General features: G+C 41.5%; 1 protein-coding gene across 1 annotated transcript in view; it reads right to left on the bottom strand.

Annotated features, from left to right (window-relative positions):
* The window catches only part of CLIC4 (chloride intracellular channel 4), a 70,876-nt gene extending 46,111 nt beyond the window's left edge, over positions 1 to 24,765 (bottom strand). The window contains exon 1 of the mRNA XM_040619001.1: positions 24,503 to 24,765. Coding sequence (XP_040474935.1) covers positions 24,503 to 24,574 — 72 coding nt within the window. The 5' untranslated portion in view covers positions 24,575 to 24,765. The remainder of the gene's footprint in view (positions 1 to 24,502) is intronic.
* Positions 24,766 to 27,022: the final 2,257 nt, after the last annotated feature.

Below are 27,022 nucleotides of genomic sequence, written 5' to 3'. Positions count from 1 at the left end.
CCTGACACACTACACATGGGGCAGCCCTACTATACTTTGTTCACTACATACGTTTCCTTAGCGGTTAAAGACGATCTGAGGTGGTTTTCTGTTTTCCACCATCGCAGTATTCAAAACATTCTCACCATTTATCTCCAATTACGAGTAGCAGGAAGAATAAAAACATTTACATGGCAAGGAAAGAAAAAAACAAAGTTCTCAATATAAGTTAAAGGAAATATAATAGCCATTCTGGGGCTCTTAATTCTATTTTCTACGGGCTGCCATTTAGACTTTGCTCTGGGATTTCAGTGGGCTGGGTAGCATTTGCCACTGATGTTCAAGCTATGGGCTCTCTTCCTCATTCATAGGACAGCTCACAGAAAGAACACCTCCTTGCCCAGGACCCAGGTATATTTAGTCCACATGCAACACATACTTACTGAGGACCTACCATCTCCCAAGCACTGGGAGTCGGCACTGGGGAAATAACTACGAATGAGTCAGATAAGACCTGACACCTCGCGAAATTTAGATTTTTGTGGAATAAACAGGGAATATATCAAGCTAAAAACATTTACTGTAATAAGTCCCAAAAGGAAAGCAAAGTACTAAGAGTAAGGATAAGGAGCATCTACTTTAAGTAAGATGGTCGTAAAAGATCTCTTAGACCTACAGAATGAGAGGGAGCCAGCCGTGCAAGGGCCAGTGTGAGTACGAGAGAAAGTGCTATTGGCAGAGGCCAGATCATGACAGATCTTCTAGACCAAATTAAGGAGTTCGAATTGTTATGTTTACAGAGGGAACATTTATTCGCTTATTTAACAACTGTTCACCAAGTGCCTACTACGCAGGAAGAAATCATTTAAAACAATGGTTAACAACAAGGACTCTGAAAGCGGAGTGTCTGGTTTGATAACCCACCTAACCTACTGTGTGATACTGGGTACACTACTCAACCTCTCTGGGACTCTGTTTCCTTATATGTAAAATGGGGATTACCTACTTCATAGTTAGGAGATTAAATGAGTTAATATGACAATCTCTTAAAACACTGCCCAGCATCTGGTAAGTGCTCAGTAACAAAGTACGTGCTAAGTAGAGAACAATTTCACAACTTCGTGAGCCTGGGGGAAATGCCAGAGAATGGGGTAATGGGATACCACTGAAGGGTAGGGGCATATGAGGGCAAAATACAAGTCCCATTTTAAGACAATGAATAACACTTGCTACCATATGGAGAACAGGCTGGGGCCGTGGAGCTGGCAGAGAATGTACATTAGGAGACTTGGCATGTGGCTTGGATTCGAGGCAATGGAGTTAGAAAGAAATGCATGGATTAAATTGAATTGGGAAGGTACAATCCTAAAGACTTGTGAGGATTTGCATGTGGCAAGTGAAGGAAAGAAAGAAATCAATTAATTCCAAGATGACTGGTTTGAGCACCTGGGTAGAGGAAGGCCTCAAAGGGTGGGGGTGTGCCTATACTTTGCTGGAAAACAGAGAAATCCCTTCAACAGATAACCATACAACTATCACCTTGGCTTACTTAAAAATATTTCTTAAGTGTGAAAGGCTACAAACCAAAATTGACATTGGTGACCTCCCAACATACTTTAGGAGAGGTGGGGACAGTGTTACTAACTTTATACACCTCTGTACTCCTTCCCTTTTCCTTCTCTTTTTTGGCCAGGGAAGGGGGGTAGATTTAAGAAAATTATAAAAGAAGAAAACATTCAAAATGTTTACACATGACAGTCTTATTCCTGTCCCTTACCACTGCCAAGATAATAAACTGCTTGAAGATGACAGAACTTCTTTAGAATTCTTCATATTGCTTGAAAAAATACTGAATGCAAAGTAATCACTCAAAAATGACTAGCTTAAATAAACTAGGAAATGAATGACAGTCGAGAAAGATTCTACTGAGTACTTTTATTCTGTTACATATTTGAAGCATATGCTGAAAATGAAAACAAAGGCTCTAATCTATACTCCCATCAAATCTGCAATGTCTCAGCTAGAATCGTTTGTTAAAACAAAGTGTCAGGTATACAATGACCAGACTTTCCATCTAAGCACGACAGAACCATAACAAAAACAAGTTCTGCTGGAATGTTTAATTTACATTCACCCATCAAAAGCCTAAGGAGGAACAAAGTTTCTTATCTCTTCAGAGCAAATTATATGCCATATATAATTAAAAATACAGAATGACAAGAAAGAAAAAAAAAAAAAGATAACCAAAAGCAGATCCCTTTTTTCTGTCTGGATCAACCCTGATTCTACTCCCTATAGGAATCAAATACAACAAACAAAAATGTCACCAAAGTGGCCTAGAAACAAGTTAACAGCTACTGTTCAATTCAGCAGTTTATTTCTCACTTGATATGCACTATTATGAAAATGTTTTACATGTTAATCCTCACAATAACCATAAGAAGTTTGATATTGTTTTCCTCATATTTCAGATAAGGAAACAGATTTTGAGAAGCTTAAGTAACTTGCCTTAGGTCATACAACTGAGGAGTAGCAGAACTGAAGTCTGATGTCTGAGGTCTGAGGTCCATGCTATTAAGCACTTTTACAATTTTTTTTAAGTTTTTTTTTTAAGATTTTATTTATTTATTTGACATGACAGAGACAGCCAGTGAGAGAGGGAACAGAAGCAGGGGTAGTGGGAGAGGAAGAAGCAGGCTCGTAGCGGAGGAGCCGGATGTGGGGCTCGATCCCAGAACGCTGGGATCACGCCCTGAGCCAAAGGCAGATGCTTAACCACTGTGCTACCCAGGAACCCTGCACTTTTACAATTTCTTACACCAAGGATAGAAAGAGATGCTGGAATCTTACCCGCTAATTCTCATGATTTTACAGTACAACCACCATCTATCTCATTCATAAGGATATTACTACCAAGTAAGATAAATTACCTGAATTACAATCAATATAATGTAATCTACAAATATTACTTCAAATTTTCTAGTAGTCATATTAAAAAAAGTAAAAAAGAAACAGGTGAAATTTATTTAAATATTTAATTCTATATATCTAAAATATCATAATTTCAACATATAATCAACAGGAAAAATAACTACATTCTTCGTATTGAAATCTGGTATAGATTTTATAGTACATCTCGATGCAAACTAAACACATTTCAAACACTCAGTAGCCACCTACAGCTAATGGCTATCATACTGGTCAGCACATGTCTGGACAAAAAGCCTCTGAATAATCAACACCAGTATCACAAAGACCATGTACTGAAGGTCGTGTACCGGGACTCATCAACTCAACATTCAAACTCTCAGAAACGATTTATTCTTATTCCAAACAAATCTGAACAAGTTTGTCTGGCTTACCAAACTACAACAGATTACAACAGAAAAATAAAGGAAATGGGCTGCATCAACAGGGCTAATAAGCTGGCGAAGGAAGAAATAAAACACACACACACACACACACACACACACACACACAACAGACCTAGATTCAAAAAGCGTAACAGCTGAGGCCACTTAGGAGAAGGGCAAAAATAGTCTTCCATACCTCAACAGTTCACCAGGCCATTGTGGCATTACTGAATTCGTCAGAATGCTGGCATTAATGGGCAGCTAAATTCAGCATTTTAAGAAGTCAAGGAAGCATTAATATATTTTAGAAATATTTTCATTTAGGCGCACCTAAATGGCTCAGTTGGTTAAGGGTCTGACTTTGGCTCAGGTCATGATGTTGGGGTCCTGGGACTGAACCCCTCATCAGGCTCCATGCTCAGCGGGGAGTCTACTTGTCCCTCTCCCGCCTGTCCCTCTGCCCCCTCCCCCATTCCTGTGCTGGCTCACGTGTACACGCGCTCTCTCTCAAATAAATAAATAAAATCTTTTTAAAAAGTTTTTTCATTTAAAATCAGTTTGAGAACCCTCTGTACTATCTTTGCAATTTTCCTATAAATCTAAAGCTATTCCAAAATTATAAAGTTAACTTAAAAAAAACAGTTTGAGGGTCACCTGGCTGGCTCAGTTGGTTGAGCGTATGACTTGATCTCGGGGTTGTGACTTCGGGCCCCACATTGGGTATAGAACTTATTTTAAAATCTTTTTAAAAAATGAAAATAAATAAACAATTTGAGGCTTCTGATATGGCAAAAAGTTCCCACAGATCAACCCTCTGCCCCCATAACAAGAATAACTTCTAGACCAAAGCAACCACTTGACAGCACTGGAGAGTAAACAAAAGCAAGCAGATGCTGGAAGGGAACTGACATTCGAAAGAAGGGAAACACGCTGGACAAGTTTCCCCAATTTTTATCTTTTACTCTTGTGCCATTCAGGGCAGCTAAAACTCCAATGGAAAATTCACAGTTCTGCTGGCCTGAAGAACAGCATTCAGAGCAACCACCGCCACTAGAAAATAAGGTAGAAGACCATAAAAAAAGAGAGTCAAAGACAGGAGCCCTAAAATCTGCATAAAACTGCCCAAATCTCTAGCTGATCCCTGACATATGCACACACAGTACAGACTCCAAGCAGGACAGTTAAAAGAACTGAACTGATATCTGAGCCGCCACCACCACAGGGGAAAGAGTTTTGCAGTTTGAGTTCATCCGACTTAATTACCTGCTTAAAAAAAAAAAAAAAATTCTTCAGAGGAACATAACAAAATCCAAAGTTTCTACAACTTGTCATTCACAATATCCAGAATATAATCCAAAATTACTCCCCATAGGAAGAAACAGAAAAACACAACCCATTCTCAAGAGAAAAAATAATCAAGGAAGCACACCCTATGCTGACCCAAACACTGTAATTTACAGGTAAGAATTTTCAAGCAGTTATTATAATTATGCTTAAGAACATAAAAGAAATATATGCTCAGGGCGCCTGCGAGGCTCAGTCGGTTAAGCGTCTTACTTTTGATCTGGGCTCAGGTCACGATCTCACAGTTGTGAGATCAAGCCCCACATCAACGTGGAGCCTGCTTAAGAATTTCTCTCTCCCTCTCCCACTGCCTCCCCCTTCTTAAAACAAAAGAGGTTTAAGGAAGGGAGGGAGGGAGGGAGGGAGGGAGGAAAAGAGAGGCAAAGAAAGGAATAAATAAATAAATAAATAAATCTAGGCCTATGATAAAGGAAGATAAAAAATTTCAGTAGAGAAAGACTGAAAAGAAAATGGAAATTCAAGAACTAAAAAATACACTATCTGAAATTTTTTAAAAATCACTACATGGACTTAACAGTAGAATTGACAAAAGAAAGAGAAGGGTCTATGAATGTGAAGACAGATCCAAGAAATTACTCAATTGGAAGAATTTTTTTTAATGTGAAAAAAAATCAACAGGGTCTCAAAGACCCATGGGAAATACTGGAAGGTCTATATTTTTAATTAAAGTCTTAAAAGGAGAGGAAGAGAAAGAATAGCATAAAAATTTTCAAGAAATAATGGCCAAACTTTTCCCAAATAAAGACAAATTTACAGATTCAAGAAGTTTCATGAATATCAAGTAGGATTAGTATAAAGAAAGTCACACCTAGGTACATCATAATTAAAATGCTAAAAAGCAAAAAAAAAAAAAAAAAAAGAAGAAGGAGGAGGAGGAGGAGGAGTAGAAGGAGAAGAAGAAAAGAATTTAAAATAGCTGGGAAAAAAAACAATATATGGCACGCACAGGAAAAATGACTGGAATGACGGCTGAATTTCCATCTGAAATAACAGAGGCAGAAAACCTGGAGCAACATTTTTTAAATGCTGAAATAACAAATAACAACAAAAACCACCCCCAAATATTAAATCCAGCAAAAATATCTTTAAAGAATGGAAGTAAAATCAAGGCATTTTCAGATAAAACTAGGTAGAATTTGAATGTCTGACATTTAAATGAGTGAATGTCTAGAATATAGAAAACTAATTTGTGTTTATTATATTAAGACATGATTAGGGGCACCTGGGTGGCTCACTTGGTTAAGCCTCCAACTCTTGGGTTTTCACTCAGGTCATGATCTCAGGGTCTTGAGACTGAGCCACATGCGCCCTCCCCCACCCCACCACCCCCAGCCAGCAGCGCTCAGCAGGGAGTCTGCTTCTTTCTCTCTCCCCAGCACTCTCTAAAATAAATAAATAAATAAATAAATAAACAAACAAACAAACAATCTTTTAAAAATAAATAAATCTAAATAAATAATTATATTACTAAAAAAAGAAATATGTGCCCTTTACAATTGGTTATTTGCACGCTGATCACATACAAAAAAACGTTATCTCCCAACTTTTCCACTAAGACTCATTCTTTTAACATCTTCTAACCAAAGATAAATTCACTAATTTCCAGGGTCTTCCTTTATCAGCTGAAGACAAATATGTTGACGGGGCAGGGGGGGAAATTCTTATGCAAGTCAAAACCCAGCAGCCACTTTCCCTAAGGGTAGTTAAAAAATATACATGCTATGGTACAAACTAGACTCAGAAAGACATCTGGGAGTGAAAGAAAACCTCCTCCCTGATCTGTGTTTATGGCAGCTACCTGATTTTAGTGGATGAGAGGTATTTCTATTTATCAACAAGTTTCCAGACCTAGAAATTGCATTACGAGTTTAGCAATAGGATCAAAAATCCAATTTCTCCTTTTATAAAAAATCTAAATTCTCCGGGAAGTACTTTTTTTAAGAGATTACATATCGGGTAAACAAAATAAAAATAAAGAATTCAGAAAATAAACAAGATACGTGAGCAACTTTAAGAAAAGAATTACATGATGTGATTATGCACAGAAAATTAGCTATAAAGACACACATCACAGTACTGTTTAATAGCTAAATTTTGGACCTATAAATAACTAAGAACAGTGAATTGATAATGATAACAATGAACAATGAAAAACTGCAGTCATAAAAATGCAGTCAATATTAGCAGTCAATAAACATATGAAAGAATGAATTTTTCTCTCATACTTTATTTTGGATTATCTATGTTTAAATTTTTCATTAAAATATATTACAAAATATTTTTTTAAGTAATATACTTGACAAGGTACTGCAGCTGTGAAAAGTTAATATTTAGAATTTTTGTCTATCTTCTTAGCTGGTCTAAAATAAACTTCAAATATCTGAACAGTACAAGATAGTATGTTTATTACTGAAATTCTTATTTGCCATTTCAATGCACAAGTGCCTTAAATATGACAAAGGCAAATTCTAACCTAGAATAAATAGTTCTGTATCTTATTTTAGACACAACAAACAAAATCTTCCCTTTATCTTTCAGGTAGTTCATGTAGAAAATAAAACATATTCCTAGTCAAAGAATTCACTCTTGAAATATTCTTCATTTCTCTGACAAACTGCCCTCATTGTCACTGAGAATTTTTATTACTTCCACTTGTATTTGTTTTCTAATAAGCTGCATCTAATTATGAGAACTTAATTATCTGGATCTGACTTGAAATTACAAGTCTCAATTTTCTGTCTGGACCTAAATACCCGAGACTAAGGCTACTCTGGTACTTAAAAAAGGCTACTTTGGTACATAAAATAAATCTGGACTAGATTGGACATTAGTTCTAAGAAACACACCCACTTGACAGATGAGAACAACAATTTGAACCTGGTTTTCCAGTTATGTAATTTGAAGATTCTAGACCTCTCAACCCATCTGTTATTAAGTTTAGATCAATGGCTATCTAGTGAGCACTAGACACAAAACCCAAATTACATGTCTCAAGTTCAATAATTGAATACTATTTTTATCTCTGGTATTTTACTATGAGGCAATACAGAACCCAACACCAAATACAGACTTAAAACTCTCTTACATGCATCTGTCCCCAGACTACACATACCAATTTGCCCCCAAACTCCAATAGACATTTACTGAATTAATGAGCTTTCTACCATTTAACGAGATTGTGTTGGGTGGAAAATATAAAAGATGAAGAACATGGTCCCTGATCCCTGATCTCCTGGAATTCACACTCTGGCCTGAAGCAAAGGTAGGATGAGAAATGATTCAGAAGAATGGCAGAACAGGCCTAGGCACACAGCTCCAGACAGAGTGGGAAGGATTCACTCTGCTGCGGGAGCAACGGGGTCAGAGAAGGAGCTAAAACCTTGGAGGGCTTTTATTTTCACGAACTAAAACCCCTGTAATTATATGTTAAGCTAAATGTTTTACAGAGTTGGGTGTACTCCAAGACATTTATAATAAAAGATGCTATACAGGTATATGGTTCTTCTCTTCAGAAACATAGCACATTCCTAAGTGCCCAAATGCTCTGGTATGCTTGCAAAGAGCTCGGAGAAGGAGCGCAAAAGCTGGAAACAGTTACTGTCAGTAAGAATGTTTTGGGGGGGCTTTTAAGAGTCCTTATTTGAAAACAACCTGTGCTTTGGCCAGAAACAGATTTACTCCTTCATTCTGTTCTACAGTACCTACGACCAACCCAACAGAGGAGTCTTACTACCACTTGACCACCCTGAGATCTGACTTCATGGTTAAAAATTGAATAAACCAGGGCGCCTGGGTGGCACAGCGTTTAAGTGTCTGCCTTGGGCTCAGGGCGTGATCCCGGAGTCCTGGGATCCAGCCCCACATCAGGCTCCTCTGCTGTGAGCCTGCTTCTTCCTCTCCCACTCCCCCTGCTTGTGTTCCCTCTCTCGCTGGCTGTCTCTCTCTGTCAAATAAATAAAATCTTTAAAAAAAAAATTGAATAAACCACGAAAATAGTAATCTGACAAAACACAACAGGAGTCTAGAAAAAGGAGTCACAGAAAAAATACATGTGAAAAAGACTTAAGGATAAAACCACCTTAAAAAAAGGGGGGGAGAGAGAAGAATTGGGGACAGGAAAATGACAACAGGATCAAGAAACTAAAGAATCAACATACCTACAACCTCCCTCAAAAAGGGGATAAGCAACTATTCTTTATACAGAAAGAATTTGTGTGTATATGTTTTAAAGAGAAGATTCCTTGCAAATGGTTTGGTTTTCCTTTAAGGGACAAAGGAAGACAGACCACAGGACTACACAGTTTGGTAGCCTTTTAAGTGAGCCAAAAGTTTAAAAAAAAAAAATAAGAAAAGAAACAAACAAACCCCCCCCCCAATCCAAAAGCACTGGCTGATCTCATTAGCTCTGCCTAAGAAACTTTATAGATGTGACTTCACTCCTGGATTACACTTCTATATTTAGTTTATACCTAATATGGATAAAGTCCCGAACTAACAGCCATTTCCTCTCTCCACAAAAAGAAACTTCCTTGCTTTTTTTTCTATCAACAATGCAAAGATTAGTGCAGGCTCCTCTGAAGGGAGAGGTTTAAAAAAAAAAAAAAAAAAAAGGAAAAACAAAGAAAAATATTAACAATCCGGTATGTTATTTCTGTTAAACTTGGACCGCTTTGACACTTATAAATTGTAAAACAATCCTAAAATCAAATATGTGATGTTCCAGTCAACTTCCTTAACAAGTTTATAAATAAACCCTTTAAAGAACTTTACAAAATACTAATTAACCAGGCCCCAAAAATGCACAGAGGTGAGGTCATGGAAATTTTACAGTTTCCTTTCAAATCTAACCAAGAGAACTGAAAGCAACCAAACTCATTTAACGAACCATCCGGACTCACTGGTTGTTAGTATGTTTTAGGGATACTCTTAAACATTCTCCGAATTTTTTATTTTTTATTTCTCAGGGTGACTGAATACAGCAAAGAGTGAAAACAAAACTATGTTAGATAAACATTCGAGTTTCAAATACAGAAAAAGAATATAAACAAATAAAAAAGCTCTTAGTGGTTAAGAGTCAGGCTCAGGATAACAAAGACCTTGGTACGAATCCCAGTTCTGCAACTTACTTACCAGCCCCGCGACCACACACAAGCAATGACCTCTCTAAGCCTCATGTGTAAGATAGTATCCATAGTACCTATTTCAGAGTTTTATAGGAGGATTAAATTAGCTAACATGTAAAGGGCTTGGCACACTGTGCCTGCACCAGAGAGAGAGTAAGCTCGCAATGCTGTTATCTTAGAATTCTTATTCCGACTTTAACAGAAAAACAAAAACTCTTCATTTTCATGCATCAGTATACTCTATTTTATACAGGAATAAATTAAGTAGTTTCAAGAAGCTTAAAACATTATCATAAAATGAAATGTTTTAAAATCAGTTTACGATCTTTATATCACTTATCAGTTACAGCCACGCTAACGTTTTAAAATTTCATCATCATCCCATTGTGATATAAAGTAAAAATTTAAAAACAACAACGATCTCAGGTTCTAGAAGTAAATTAAGAATTAGGAGACGTCAACTCTCTTTACTCTTCCCCCTTAAAAATTACTAAACATAAAACCTGTCAATCTACACTAGCTCAACTTCTTCTGCTACGAATTAAGTAGATAATCTCTCCTAAACATGTCTGTATTTCCCATAGAGAAAGCACTACATAAATGTCAGTTCATAGATGACCAGCTCAACTTTGTAAGTAAATACCACAAAAATCAAGGAATAGTAAAATGTAGCAGCACAAGGAGCTATTATGCTAAATCCATAATTCAAAAGTACTTCCACAGAACCGCTAGACCCTATAAGCCACAGATTAGGCCTCTTTACTTCTTTTACGCTCTCACTAAAAAAGAAAGAAAAAAGAAAACCACTCTTACTAATAATAGACTCTTAAGCTTTAGCTACTAGACCAGAAAGAGCTGCTGAGGCAGAGTCTAAGATGGCAGAGTCCAATCTGAATGTCCTTTAGTTATCTAGAAAGTGTCAAAAGAATCACGGTTCACTTAATTCAGGAATAAATTCTAGTCTAATCTTGGATTTTTTTTTTCTTACACTAAATATGCTCTTCTGATAAAGAATGGTAAGTTCCCCCACCTATTTATTTGTAATGTGGCAGCCTGGCAGATGCTTCTCTTAGTAACACCCTGGAGACTGAAACCACACTGAACATATAAACTAACCATGAGAGGTGCCTGGGTGGTTCAGTCGGTTAAGCGTCTGTCTTTAGCTCAGGTCATGATCCCAGGTTCCTGGGATGGAGCCCCAGATTGGGCTCCCTGCTCAGCGAGGGGCCTGCTTCTCCCCCTCCTCCCCACTAGTGCTCTCTATCTCTGTTGCTATCTCTGTCTCTCTTTCAAATAAATAAGTAAGTAAGTAAGTAAGTAAATAAATAAATAAATAAATAAATAAAATCTTTAAAAAGTAAAAATAAAAAATAAAATAAACGAACCATGCGCCGATACAGTCTTAACTCTCAGCACTCCAGAGGCCCATGGAATAATAATAAGCAAACAATGCTTACTATATGCCAGACCTTAAGGTTTTTTCTTATATTAACTCTTCTAATCTTTACAGAAGCCCAAGAAGTAGATACCATGACCCTAGCGGAGACCCTAAGGCAGCCAGCGAAAGGCAGTACCAGTACTGAAATAGTCTATATGGCTCCAGACGCCACGCTCTTAACCACTACAGCATGACGACAATGTAACACAAAGATCCAGTCTTCCAAATGACAACTCGACTGCCTACTTGAAATATTAATTCTAACCATCTTCAACTCTGAAATAGACTATTTAGTGCCGACAGAGGGAACACAAATGATACTTCAAGTCAACAATCATCCCCTGGCTCTAACTCTGGGATCTCGAATCCCAAATACCTCCAAGGACAGCACGAATCTTTACAAGCAATACCAAGGCAGCACCAGGATCTAGCGCAGGAGTCCCTGCTGAGTCATCAGACAGCGAGGCAACTCTTCATCCCGCTGGCGGTCAAGCCACACGCTCAGGACGGGACACAATCGTGGACTTTCCCTTCGCTCTTTTCTACTGTTCAAGAAAAAGAAGTAAATCTTCATTTCAATCTAAAATAACAGTCCTGGGGCACGAAATCAATATGAACTGAGCCCAGCGATTTGCACCATATTCTATTTCTCTGGCTTCTTGTACGAAGATCTCTGTGAATTTAATAAGCATTTGCGTTTCCCCAAGCATATGACATTTTATCTCTTCTCTTCCCACAAGCTTCCTCTGGAATCAACCCTGCACAAGGGAGAAAAAAGATTCTGTATATTCCTTCAGCAAAGATGTTACTGGGTTAATACAAGTAACACAGTTAACACAGTGCCTGACACATAGAAAGCGCCCCACAAATGTTGACATTATTTCAATTAAGTATGAAATACTCTTCTATATATTCATTCTATCGCATGCATTTGGGAAATGCAATAGAAAAATCAGTCAGTGGTAATAAGCACATCTATTCTAAATATACACAAAACAGACCTTCCTCGCAGTGAAAAAGGCATCCCAGTCAGTGAACTATGATGACTCCCATAGGAAATATTTTCCCCTCTAACCTGATGGTGTAGTGTTCCTACCAACATTGTAGCTTTTTCAGCTCATAATTTTTAAAAATGCCTCCCTTAAAGTGTATCCACTTCTGGCTACCAACCTGTCCCTTCTACATCGCCAAGTTTCTTGTCAGGGCTGGCTTTACACGTTGCCCCTACTCTTGCTTCCACTCACTCTTCCACCCACCACAGCACTCTGGAGTCCCCACCAGGACTCCTACCGAGGCTGCTACAGTGTTACCAATGACTTCGAGGCCGATAAATCAGATAGACATTCATCTTACTTGACACAAATGGTCCCTCCCTTCTTCTTAAAAGCCTCTCCTGGCTTCTTTGGTACTTCACTCCTGTGTCCTTGCCCACGCTGCCCTACTGCAGCTCCTCGCTCTCCTTCTCCAGTTTCTCCTCTAACGCTGCACCCCTAAATGTCGAGAGTTCCTCAGAACTTGGTCCTGGGCACTTTCTCTGCTACTCCTCATTCATCCACTGCCTGATCTCACACACTTTAAATACCACATAAATGTATGTATCAAGTCTGAACGTCACATCTGTAATCAACTTTCTACTAGACATCTCCACTTGACATCTCAGTCATCTGAAACTCATCAAGTCAAACCCGAACAGTCGGCTCCTCCACCATCTCAATAAAAGGCACTGCTACCACCCATTGATTCTGATTAGAAACTCACATACAACTCCTTCGATATCCTCCTACTGGCTCCACCTTCAAAACTGATCTCCGGGGCGCCTGAGTGGCTCAGTCGTTAAGCGTCTGCCTTCGGCTCAGGGCGTGATCCCGGCATTCTGGGTTCGAGCCCCACATCAGGCTCCTCCACTGGAAGCCTGTTTCTTCCTCTCCCACTCCCTCTGTTTGTGTTCCCTCTCTCTCTGGCTGTCTCTATCTCTGTCAAATAAATAAATAAAATCTTTTAAAAAAAAAAAACTGATCTCAAATCCATTCTCTTCTCCCCATCACCACCCTAATCCAAACCACCATCATCTCTTTCTCAACTCCAGCGGCCTCCATATTTGGCCTTGTTTCCACTCTTGCCTCTCCTCTCCCATTCCTTTGCCACAGAGTGGCCAGACTCCTCATCTTAGAATGCACATCAAACCATGGCGCTCCCTTGCTTAAACCATTTTGAGAACTGCTCTCTTTACTAAGGATAAAATTCACATGACCTACAAAGACCTCTGTGATGTGGCCCATCTATATCTCACTCTGCACCTCAGTTTCATTCCCTCTATTTCAGTCATACCCTCAAACAAAAATATTTGTTGACTATTTCCAGCCTTTACATACATCAATTCCTCTAGCCTGGAACCCTCTTCTCCTCACTCTTCTCCTAATCACCATTCATCCAAATACCATTTCTCCTTGAGAACGACACACTCAGCTTCTATTTAATCGGATTTCCTGTCATTCCGTCTCAAGATGCCCTATTCTTGTCCTTAATGTAATTATATACTGTCTTTATTTGTGTATTTCTTTAACATAAGCCTCTCCCACTAGACAACAGATTACACGTCAAAAACTAAACTCCTGATCTCCTCCCTGTCACAACTAGCTCCCCACAGCCTTCCCCATCTCGATTAATAGCAACTTCACCATTCTTTAATTTCTTCAGAACGAAACTCTCAGAATCATCTTTGACTCCTCTTTCTCTCATATTCTACATCAGGAAATCCTGTTATCTCCATCTTAGAAATATATCCAGAATCAGACCACTCCTCACCTTAGCTCAAGCCACCATCTCTTGCCTGAATTACTAAATAGACACCTAATTGGTCTCTGCTTCTGACTATGCCTCCCTATATGCTATTGTCGGCAAGGTTATCCAAATGTCCTGTTAAATAAAAAAAAAAACAGCACCCCCTGGGGCACCTGGGTGGCTCAGTCGTTAAGCATCTGCCTTCGGCTCAGGGAGTGATCCCGGCATTCTGGGATTGAGCCCCACATCAGGCTCCTCCGCTGGGAGCCTGCTTCTTCCTCTCCCACTCCCCCTGCTTGTGTTCCCTCTCTGGCTGTCTCTCTCTCTCTCTGTCAAATAAATTAATTAAAAAAAAAAAAAAAAAAAACAGCACCCCCTACCATTCCCCATACTCCTTCCCCTACACTTCCGTTTTCTTCATAGCCCTTATCACTAGTAGACACACACGTACTGTTTGCCTCCCCCACCTGAATATGAACTCCAGGCTGTTCCGTGACGTAGCCACGCCACCACAACACTACCTCAGTATTTGTTCACGGACTGAATGAAAACAGAAGAAGAAATTGCAGGCGGGAGAAGGGCTGGAGAAGTCAAAGATATTCCAAATGAGGGAAACACCAGCAAAAATCTTACATGAAGGCAGAGAAGTCCAGGGCATGTTCAGGATGAGTCTAGCTAGAGTATGAGGTAAATCTGCAGCTGCTGGGGGAGATCACTGGGAACAGAGCTGGGTCATGATCTGAAAGACTCTGACTGCCAGAGCAAGTCATTGTGTCTAATTCAATAAACCAGAGAAAGTAGGATCCATTTAACATTTGAGGCAAGAAGTATCAGTTTTATTTTAGACAGATTAAAATTACAGAATATTGACATATAACTAAATTACTAAGGGAAAAGATACAAGTTTTTTTAAACGACTGATAATATACACCATACTTAGTAGATTCCATAATACTAACTACCCTTCTTCTGTCAGCATACAACATAAACATTTCACTCATCTCTAAGTCAATTAGCTCATTCATCAGATTGTCACATAATGCATTTCTTAAGGTCTTAATTCAACTGGAATGGTTTTTTTTTTTTTTTTTAGAGGTGGGGGGCAGAGCGAGTGAGAGAATCTTAAGCAGGCTCCATGCCCTGTACAGAGCCCAACTCAGGGTTCAATCTCACCACCCCAAGACCATGACCTGAGCTGAAATTAAGAGTCAGACGCTCGAGGCGCCTGGGTGGCACAGCGGTTAGGCGTCTGCCTTCGGCTCAGGGTGTGATCCCGGCGTTGTGGGATCGAGCCCCACATCAGGCTCCTCCGCTATGAGCCTGCTTCTTCCTCTCCCACTCCCCCTGCTTGTGTTCCCTCTCTCGCTGGCTGTCTCTCTGTCAAATAAATAAATAAAATCTTTAAAAAAAAAAAAAAGTCAGACGCTCAACCGACTGAGTCACCCAGGTGCCCCTCAACTGGATTTTAAAAAGCACGAGACAAAAAGTCACTCTACTATATAGGAAAAAGCCATCAACCATGGCTCATTTACTCCCCTGCTGATTGTCCATTAGGCTATACAGTGAGCTCCTTGTCCTATTAGGCTATACACCTGCTCTTATTTCTTTCTCTCTCTAGCACTTACTGCATGGAATGCATTCAGTTAACATTTGCTTCTATTAATATCCCTATACTGTGCTGGACCATTTCTAGACAAAGATTGTATCTTATATCCTCTACTATAAAATGGGCACCTACTACAAGATTGAAGGGGAAAATTAATACGAAAAAATAATTTGGATTTTCAGAAGAGATTTCTCCTAAAGAACATAAAGGACAGGCTACCTTCAAGCCATTTAATCAGTATCTATTCTATGAGCAATTCTAGGTGTTGGCAAATTTCACAACAACAACAAAAATCTTGCTTTCTTCCAGCAAAGATCAAACAGGGTAAATGCTCTTGTAGCGCCATTAGGAAGATAAACACAAATACAATCGGGGTTTCTTTGAAAAAAGCGAAATAAAGTATATTTCCTCTAAACCAACTCACGACTCAATACATGTTACATACTAGACTGGGCTTCATTTTTCATTCCAAGTATTCTGCTGTCATGAAGGACATTAAAATACGCTCATCAATAATTCATGCAAGTTTATAGAAAAGACTATGACATATAACAAAATAGAAATAGCCATTTCCAAAGGAGGGGCTATAAGTAATTTTATTTTATGTGTATTTTCTGTGTTTTCTAGGTTGTTTACAATAAATGCATATGCTTTGTTATAATGGGGGAGGGAAACACATATTTTTTAAAGAGCCCATTACATATAAAATGAATATACTAGGAAGCAGAAAGGAAATGACGTTACTTTCCAAATTGGGGGCCAATACTTAAACAAAAGCAGACCAAAGTTAGCTACTGCTTCTGCTAAGTGACTCAAAACCAGTGTATTTGTAACCAAGGGTCCTGCAGATGATTACAAAATGTGAAACAGTTTGTGTTACTGAAGGCTAGCAACAGTTTTTACACGGTTTAGTGAAGAATCAACAAGCCCTCAACATTTCTAAGCCAAAACTCTGGATCTCTGTGTTAACTAAAATATGCTGTAGACTAGAACATCAAGTCATATAAAACTGCACACTCTTCCTAAGTTTATTTCTTTGAAAATTTTTCAATTCCGTCTCGGACATTTGTATGTTCAAGGCCAAAATTTCATTTCCTAAGTCTGAACACCTTCTCTCTCTCCCATTAGCCTGGTAGTCTGCCCGCTGTCATGGCTGCCACTCTGCCAGCTTCCCAGGAGAGCAACAGCCCTTAGCTTGTCTTCAGTTTTTAATGAACTTTCCCTCTAGTCACCTACCACCCGGTCTCCAGCCCCAAAATAAAAGGAACTGGTTGTCAGCAGAGGAAAACAAGCGTAGAACTCATATACCCTTAAAAGTTCTTAATTGCTTCAGCTTTCACCTAACTGCTTGCTTTTTCGTCTCCAATGTTTGTTCAGATTCTTTCTTTCTTTCTTCTCTCACACTTAGAAATAATTAGCTACGTGGTGTGGTGTAAAATCCAATACTTAAGTTATTACAGATGATTGACATGTTTACAACTCTATTATAATGAGAACTAAACCCTTTTTTTCATTAAGGATGAGTTATTGCACATGTAAAGCTGGAATAATTTTATCACAAAAAGAAAAGGGGGGGTATGCTCCTTACTCAGCTTCAAGAAAAGCAAAAAAAAAAAAAAAAAAAGGGAAGAGAAAAGAAGAGAGAAAGAAAAGAAAGAAAAAAAGGGAGGGGGGTTGTCTGGCTTCCTGGCTGGCTCAGTCAGTGGAGCATGTGACTCTTGATCTCAGGGTTGTGGGTTCAAGCCCCACAGGGCGTCGGGTGGCTCAGTTGGTTAGGAAGCTAACTCTTGATTTCGGCTCAGGTCATGATCCCAGGGTTGTGAAATCAAGCCGAGCCTATTTAAGATTCTCTCTCTCCTCTCCCTCTGCTCCTACCCACCTCTCTCCCTCCCGCTAAAAAAAAAAAAAAAAAAGTGAAATCTTTTTGGAAAAAAAGTGAAATCTTAAAAAAAAGTGAAATATTAAAAAAAAAAAAGCTAAACAAAAATCTATGAAACAAAATATATGCATGATAAACTCAGGTCAGTATCTGGTCCTGGTTCTAATATTGTTACTTCTTCAAAACATTAACCATTAAAATTTAAGATATTCCTAGTCTATCTTTGGTACAACTGTTACATATAGTCTTACTTATCTACATTAACTTGTTACTTTCATATATTTAGACTAATACAGTCTCCTGGTTTTAAATAAAGGGGGGAAAAAAACACCAGAAACCAAACAAGGCTAATTGATATTCCTTATACCAATACTCAGTACTGAGCACTGAGGGATAAAAGCCAAGTCTCAAAAAAGACGACAGAATTAAAAGTTCCAATAGAATTCACAAACTGATGCCCTGAATTAAATTTAGATTCCTGTTGATTCACACTTGAAAGGTTTGTAAATGATGTTATTTTCCTTCAGAAACTCCCTTTCCATTCTCTACGAGAGTCTCTAAAATGGGTGAACTCATCTTAACTTACCCCTCACTTGATCGAAATCTTAATTAATGCTTTAATCACACTTCCCAGCCTCCCTAACGCATTTCCCCTTTACGGACTCACTAATTCCCTATCCAGGTGACACCTGACACTGAGGACCCACAGCACTAATGAAACAGGAAGTGGCAAAGTCTTGCTCATCATCCTTTTACTGGCTTCTCAGCATCTCCGTAAGCATCCTTTCAAACCAACTGTACTTTTCAGGATCAGCCAGGTCCTCCCCAGTGCCTCTTTCCTCTCATTATTCATATTGTGTTAGGCTTCTCATTGGTTCAGTCCCCTACCTCAGCAGCCTCTTGTCTCTTCCCCATCTGGGGTCCCATTCTCTCCGAACTTTACGGTTAACCAAAACTGTGACCCCGGCCTTTACAAAGAGTAGCACTCTTAGGTGTTCAGGAATAGGTGAGACGTGCAGAAAGAACAGAGTTCCCACGAATTTCACATTTTACATTCATTTTTATCTCCTGGATTTTCCCCTCTGGAAACCTCAAAGGAATGGCAAACCAATTAGATCCAAGGTCACACTGTCTTAATGTTGAATTCGTTTTTGTTCCATTTTAAGAACAAAGTTCTCAGCATCATTTCCTACAGAAAATGTATCTCGTTTGTGTTAAAAAAGGAGGCTGAAGACCACCACTGATACAAAATATACAGAACTCACTTTATACCGGCAAAACAGTTGAGGGTTTGCCCATCTCTGAGGGTTTGCCCATCTCTGAGATCCGCACCCTCCCAAATGCCACTGAGAAGCTGCTGAACAGACAGCAATCCAAAACACAGGAAGTGTTGGGAGAACAAACGAGGCTGGGAAAATTGTATGTACGAGCAAAAACCTAAGTTAAGTTTTTGAAGTCTCATCCTCAGCTTTTTTTTTTTTTTAAAGATTTTATTTATTTATTTGACAGAGATAGCCAGCGAGAGAAGGAACACAAGCAGGGGGAGGGGGAGAGGAAGAAGCAGGTTCATAGTGGAGGAGCCTGATGTGGGGCTCGATCCCATAACGCCGGGATCACGCCCTGAGCCGAAGGCAGGCGCTTAACCGCTGTGCCACCCAGGCGCCCCCATCCTCAGCTTTTAAATAACTTGTCTCCTTGGCACTACGGATTTGAATCATTCCTGGCTCCTTCTTTCAAAAGTATCAGTCTACCTACTATTTCCTGAATGATGAGTTTACAAATAATGTCAAAACTAACATTCCTCTCTCTCCCTCTGTCAAATAAATAAATCAAATATATTTTTTTAAAGCCCTAACACTCCCATTCTTGGCTATTCCCAATCCACCTACTCCACCCACTTTTTTAAGGTCAAGTCCAAATCTACTTCCATCCTTCCCCCATCTCTCAGCTTAATTCGAATTACACTTGACTCCTTAAGCATGTACCATCTTGTGTTATTGGTTTTTTTCCAATAAAATTTACAACCCTAAAGACAGGAAATGTTTAATAATTTCTTATAACTTCCATAATACCTTATTCAGTATCAGGCACCTAATTCATTCCAATAAATGCTTTAAGTTACAGTTAATCAGATGGAAGGGACCTTAATGACGACCTAGCCCAAACCCTTCTTTTACACCTTGCTTATATGAATTATGCTTGACAATCAGAACTCCACCATTTACTTTTTTAAGAGCAATGGTTCTTAAACCTGTGTCAGGAATCCCCAGGAAAAAAGACTCACATAGAACTTCTTTATGTAATTTTAAGGATTTACAGAATCCCCTGAATCCTATTAATGAAGCCCACATTTAAGAATAATATATTGTCATTTTAAAAAAAGAATATATTGTTATCAACAAAAGTAAGTCTTTACTGTGTGCCAAGCCCTATTCCTAATGTTTTCCACGAATGGTGTATGGCTAGATCACATTTCCCAGCCTTCCCTGCAATTATATGAAGCCTTGTCTTCACGTTCTCCCCAGTGCAACGAGAAAGGAAGTGACAGGCAGAACTTCTGAGCTAGGGCCCTTAAGAGACATGTGCCTCCTACATATTCTCCACCTCCCACTGGCTATAAACAGGACTTCCTAGCCACCAACTTTGACAGCTTAGGGGAGTTCAATGCTCTGGGGGTTTAATGGAAAAACAAGTTGTTAGCGCTTTGGTCCCTAAATGACTCTAAGGAAGAATGCCACCCCAGTGTCTAAAACACTCTCCTTGGACTGCTAAGTCAGAAAGGAAATAAACTTCCATCTTGTTTGAATCATTGTTTGGGGTGAATTATTTATTAAAGCAGCTTAGACTACCCTAATTCATACATACAGATTAGCAGCTAATCCCCTCAGCAACCCTATAAAATTGTTGTTATTATTATTATCCCGATATTAGAGGTCAGGAAATGGAGGCGCTGAGAGTTTAAGACACTTGCCTGACACACTATTGGAAGCCAGAGTCAAGCCAAGCAGTCTGGCTCCAGGGTCCACGCGCACTGGAAATCCTGCCAAATATCTCAAAAGAAACAGTTACCCTTCTGTGTTATGCCACCCTGCACCAAACTAATTTTTTACAACCAACACCCCAATCCCAGCAGTTCAGTGACCACTGCCCACAGGGACTGTCCTGGTTCAAAATCATGCACCAACAAGTTTAAATTCCAGCCCATAAGGGGAGCCTGGGTGGCTCAGTCAGTTGAGCATCCCCACTCTTTGGTTTTGGCTAGGGTGGTGATCTTAGGGTCACGGGATGGAGCCCCAAGTAGGGCTCTCCGCCCAGCAGGCAGTCAGCTTCTCTCCTTTCCCCTCTCCCTCCGCCCCTCCCCCTGTTCACAAGCGCAAGAGCACTGGCATGGGCTTGCTCTCTCTCAAATAAATCTTTAAATAAATAAATAAATAAATAAATGCCAGCCCATAAAACTAAACTCTACAAACGGATTCCTTCTATGCGGAGATCAGAAACACCATTGCATCATACCAAAGCTACTAGTGGGACTGGGGAGGCAGCAGTGTCGACAGGAGTTGGGCTTATACAAGCCAAAGAAAAAAACAAAGATCAGTCATTTTCGATTTCTCTCATTGTGTGGTTCAATAATTAATAGTTTTGCTTAGTACAGAGATCTTGGTTCCCAAAGTCTGAACATGGCCAAGAAGAAATATTGATGGAAATATGGCAGGTATAAGAAAAGACTAGAAGTACTACAAACTAGAGGGAGGGAAAAGTAGGTAGATAAAACCACACAGGGTTTAGTAGCAAAAGACCAAGGTTTGAGACTCAGACTGTGAGGATCTAAGTAGTTCCCAATTCCAAAGCATGTCAGACACATATATAAACAGCAAAATGCTAAGAAAAAAGGAAACAATCTCATTTCAAATATCTGGCACCCTCTTATTTTCCAAGCACTTAGAACAATAGATAGACTTTACCTTCAAGAAACTATCTAGAAGGGGAGATATGCATATAAATATGTACATACAAAACAGACACATACTTAGCATCTATTTTCTGTGTATCAGAAACTGTCCTAAGCTTATTACATGCTCCATATATCAACCAATTTATTCCTATGAGCTTGGTGTATTAATATCCTAACTGCACAGATGAGGCATGGAGAGGTTTAAGTAGTGTGTAGTAAGTGGACAAAGTGGACTTGAAATTTTAATTACATTCAAATTATAAGGTACCTTATGCCCTTGCTAAAGGATCTGAACTTCACCCTATTGGTTAGTGGTTCCCAACTACAGTTGGTATACCAGAATATATACACCTACCATATACCGGATATACACCACCCACCTATACACTAGGTCGGGAAGAAGGCATTCCCACTGTTGAGGATGACTGCCTTTGTAAGCATCTTTTACTACTGCGAGGGTGCCCCACCCTCTGGGTGTTGGGGTAAACACACACAACGGAGAATGCACTGATCCAGGGGATGGGGAGCCACGGGACTCAGGGGCAGAGAACTCCAAAAACAACACTCACCAGGAAGGCAATGTAGCTGTGAGGCCAGTCACACTAGTTACTAAGGCCCTGGCCTACTTCTCAATTTAAAGCTACCTATACAGGGAAGCTCAATATCGTTTTCACTCGTGTGCTTTAAGTGTAGATAACAGTTTTTGGCTACACACTCAGATACCTCTTGGCAGAAAAATTAACACTGTTTAACATAAAATGCTGAACAACCATGACCTCTGTCCCCTCACTGCTTTCAAAGTAACTATATTTACCAGGGTATCTTTCCCCATTTGCATTTCCCATATATAGGTTTCAAGAAGAAATCAAGAATACTCTTTAACAAAAAAAAAAAAAAAGAAAAAAAAAAAAAGAAACCTCTTTACCACAATTTACCTGGCCCTGCCCTTTTTTTTTCACTTGGAAACAACTATCCTGGTTTATATCAGTACAACATTTTACCTGTGCAGAATCACAGGGCAGCAGAAAACATTTCACCTCTTATTTCACAAAGGAAGAAAATAAGTCTCAGAAAAAGAAAACAACTTGTCCAGTGAGTACAGAACTGTGACTTGAACCCTGGGTCTCTGCCACTAAGCCCTGTGAGAAAGGCTTACAATTAGTGGTAAGCAGGATGCTTTTAGGTGAATTACAACATTTTTTACTTTAATAGTTATGCACAGGAGAAATAAAATCACCACACTTCATCAGTTTCAGATATTACTGCAAGATGTATTCAGTAAATAATAATACACATCCAACACAAATATGGAAAACTGGGAAGCAGTATAAAATCACTCCAGTTTGAGAAACAATGTACCATGCCCCTCTCCTTCTAATTGAAGGGTTAAATTAATAGTAGGCAGAGCATTAAGCATGGATCTCTTCCTCTCTAATTCATACACTTCATTTCTTTTTCTTGTCTTGTTGTCTTGGCTAGGAGCTCCAGGACAAGGCTGAAAAGAAACCATTACTGCTAGTATCCTTATCTGATTCTAAATTTAATGCTACTTCCAAAATCACCATTAAGTATCATGGGGTTTTTTTTTAGAACTTTAATAGATACACTGTTTTTGAGTTTACGGAAATTCCTTCCTATTCCTAGTTCAATAAAAATTTTTGAACACTGATCTGTGACCCGCCCTTCTGCTTTCCACCAGTCTTACTTTCTCTTATTTCAGGATCCTTCCTACATCCTCTGCACTTCCCAGTACTGTATCTGCCACCCAAACAGAATCTTTGAAGATATTCTGGGGGTTCTATACCTGTCTGCTGTTCCAGTTCCCCAAACCAAAATGTTTCTAACACCGATAACAGAAAGAAAATCCTAAAACATTGTTCCGATCATGTCTTCTCTCCCTTCTCTCAAAGACACACTTCAGTGTTTTCCCTTCTTTAAAATAAAAACTCAAGGAAAAAAAAGAACAAAATTGTTCTAGATTCCTGTTAACTTTCCAATTCTGAGCCTAGCTCTGAATAAGCCTGCGTAAGTATGTGACTATGAGAATCTCAAGGATTTTGAAGTTTTGAGGGAGGCAGCTGGAGCCAGATGTTCCGAACTTCTCTCTCCTTTGCTAAAAAGAAAAATATTAAAGAAAATAGGAGAGAGATAGGGGTAATACCTGTAAGCAAATAAGGTAGTTCCAGGAAAGAGACCAGAAGGGACTATCAACCCTTTAAAGCCCAAGCAACTTATGAATTCTTTCCCTCATCAGTTTTCCTTTCAAAACAAAAGGGCACACACAATCTTTCCCGAGGCAGCAACACCGAAGGGAGCAGCCAAAATGTTGCATCATACAAACCACTCCGAGTTTAAGAAACAAGAAACCCAGATGGTGGTAAAATACCTAACGCAGGAAAACCCAAGTTGGGAATCTCGGTCTTTCCCGGAAGCCCAGGAATGTCTGCTGTTTTAAAAAAAATTTTAAGATCGCATCGAAAATTTAAGTTAAGAGTTTCATGCCAGCGGGAAGCGAAATGCTCTTTCAGAAAGCGTTCCAAGAAGTTGGGTTCATCATCTCCCGACTAAGGGGTTTCGGCCGGGCCGGGGGAGACCCGGAGGCGAGGGTGGGCCGGGGTCGGGCCGGCGCCGGGGCGGGAGCGGGGCTGGGGGTGACGGGGCCCACCCCCACGCGGGTCCTGCGGGCAGCCGCGCGTCCCACCCAGACGCGGGACGACTGTCTGTCGTCCGCCGGAGCCCGCGCGGCTGAAGGCGGTGACCGCCGCTCCGCGTGCCGGCTGCCGGGGGTCCCGGTGCCGCCCCGGCTCCCTCGACCGGCCTGGGCGGCGGGAAGGCGCGGGTGGGCCCGAGACAATGGGCCGGGGGCGCGGGAGCAGCTTCTCTGGGCCGAGGGGCGGGCGCCGCGCGAGGGCGCAGAGGGGGCGCCGGGGCCGAGGAGCGCCCGGGGCGCAGGGACACCGCCCCCCCACGGCCGGCCGGGCGGACGCCGGGGGCTCCGCGCGGCGGGACGGCGGACAAGCGCTCACCTTGACGAAGAGCTCGATGACGGGCTCTTTGTCCTCCTCCTTCAGCCCGTTCAGCGGCATCGACAACGCCATGGCCGGCTCGGCTGCGCTCCGTGGACGGCGGCGGCGGTGGCTGCTCCTGCTCCGGGGCTGCTCGGGTTGAGGGCTCCCGCCGCGCTGCGCTGCGCCTCCCTGGACAGTCCCGGTGTCGAGCTCGCCTCAGCCTCGCCTGCCCAACACCGCCCCACGCCCCGCGCGCGACTCGGAGGCGGCCCCAGCCTGAGCCGCTTCAAGCCGCGGGGCGGGGCCCAGGGGCGGGGCTTCGTCGGGGCGGGGGCGGGGCCAAGGCCTGCGCCTCGGGACTCTGGAGGAAATGGGGAGGTGGAAGCTTGGGGGGTGTGGCCTCGGGCGGGGGCGGTAAAGAAGCTCAGGCTTGGGCAGTAGGTGGGCGGGACTCCGAGCCACGCCTCCCGAGGGGGCGGGAGGGAAATTCCCCCGGGGGCCGGAGCCTGACACCGCCTCCCGCCGCGGCGCGGGCCGGTCTTCGCAGCTGCTGCTGGCTCCCTGCCCGGTGACCTCATGCCTTCGGCTGGCCTGGGGAGGCGAGGAGGCGCCTCCCGCTCTGTCCCCCCGCTGCAGCCCACTGGATTCAGCCCTTTCCCGTAGCAGCCACCTCCCCAGCCTCTTCTGCTAGGAGCTGCGTTTCGGAGGGACAACTTTTTGTAAAGTTTTCATCCCCTTAGAAACACCTCTTTTTCCTCCTCTGACTTCTCCTTTTTTCCTTTGACTCTCCCGTCACTTCTATCTTGGGAGCCAGCATATTGACAAATATTTATGAAGACTTCCTATGTTCCGGGTCCTGGGTGGTGAACAGTAAGCACAGAATCCCTCTGCTTAGAGTCTACAGTCTTGATCCGCAACCCCAGTGACTGAAGGCTGGGAAGGATTCCCAAGCCGTTTCCATGCTGTTCCTCCTGCCTGGACTGATTTCTTAACCCCCACTCACCTGGCCAACTCTAGTGTGCCTCAGAATCACCTGGGTGCTACACCCACACCTGCTTTATCCATCCAATTCCCCTTCTCTGGGGAAAGGGGAAATTCACATTTTAACAAGCATCAGAACAATTTTGATACAGGTGATCCTCAAACGGAGAAACTGTCCTGGGTTTTCAGCCCCCAAAGACAGGGACTGTGATTCTTTGAGCCAGGCAGGAGGTAGGCACCTAGTCCAGGTTTGCTACTGCTGAATGCCTGGAGCAAATGTCACCCCCTCTGGAAAGAGTTACTTGTTCCCTCTTCTGACTTTCGGTAATACTTGACTCACAACTCTTCCCCACTTCCCAGGTTAAGTTGAATGATGAAGGCCAGTCGTAGGAGGGTTGTCTCTCTACGCCCTTAGTGCATTAACACATCTCAGTGTTTGAACAAGTTGAATGTATGCAAGAAACTACTGTGAAACCTGCAGCTTCTTCCTCTCCCAGACCATAGCAAGTTGCTCAAATATTCTTGTGGGGACTCTGTGAAAGAGACAGTGCCCCCAGAGGTCAGAAGCACTGCTCTAGAGTCAGACGAAGTCCTGAAACCCCTAAGCCTTAGTTTCATTATGGCGGGGCGGGGCGCTCGTACCAGTCTTTGCCTTACCGCAAGGGCTGCTCGGTCAGTGATGGCTGTTAGCTCTGCCTTGAGCCCTGTACCATCCCCGTTCACCCCTGCAGGCTAGGATGACGTCATACTCAACTCCTCCCGTGACCAGCTTGTTTGTTGAAAAGAAATAAACGCCAGGGGGCTGCCCCCCAGACAGGGACTTGAACCTAAGACAAACTGAAGTGCCTGTCTGGACTCTGAACTGAACTCAGTGTTAGTTTTTCATGAAATTATGAACTGAACCAAAGTTCCTTCCAGCCACCCCCCTCCACCCTGCCTGAAAAGCCACCAAAGTGGTCAACCAGTTCAAAGCAAATCCAAGTCTTAAACGATCAAATGAAACCTTGAAGAAGGTTCCAAACTGGCCCTGGAGCCGAGGAATATTTCAAGGCATCCCATTCTCCCAGGTGTGCCTGAGGGTTTATCGAATTCAGTTTGAATCAGCGAACATTCCCTGCGGTGTCTGTTGCCGGTCACATACTGGCCTCCCAGCACCAGGATAAGGTGGTGGGCAAAGCCTGGAAGCAGGGCTCTTTTTTTTTTTTTTTTTTTAAGATTTCATTTATTTATTTGAGAGATAGAGAGAGAGCAAGAGAGAGCACAACCAGGGTGAAGGGCAGAGGGAGGAGACTCCCCAAGGAGCAGGGAGCCCGATGTGGGACTCGTTCCGGGATCATGACCTGAGCCAAAGGCAGACGCTTAATCGACTGAGCCACCCAGGTGCCCGGCAGGGCTCTTCAGACCTCCTTGACTATACTCAGATATTAGCGGAAAGGAAACAGGACATTTTCCTCCTGAGAATGCTGAGGCAGTGGTGGTCTCCAGAGCTTAGAAACTCAGTCACAGTTACTCATACCTGGTTTTCAATCTCATGGGCTCACAGGGATGGGCAGAGAG

This window comes from Ursus maritimus, unplaced genomic scaffold (assembly GCF_017311325.1).
Source record: "Ursus maritimus isolate PB19 unplaced genomic scaffold, ASM1731132v1 scaffold_32, whole genome shotgun sequence".
NCBI classification, from domain to species: domain Eukaryota; kingdom Metazoa; phylum Chordata; class Mammalia; order Carnivora; family Ursidae; genus Ursus; species Ursus maritimus.
The sequence above is the reverse complement of the archived record's forward strand: the minus strand, read 5'-3'. Positions and strand labels throughout refer to the sequence as shown.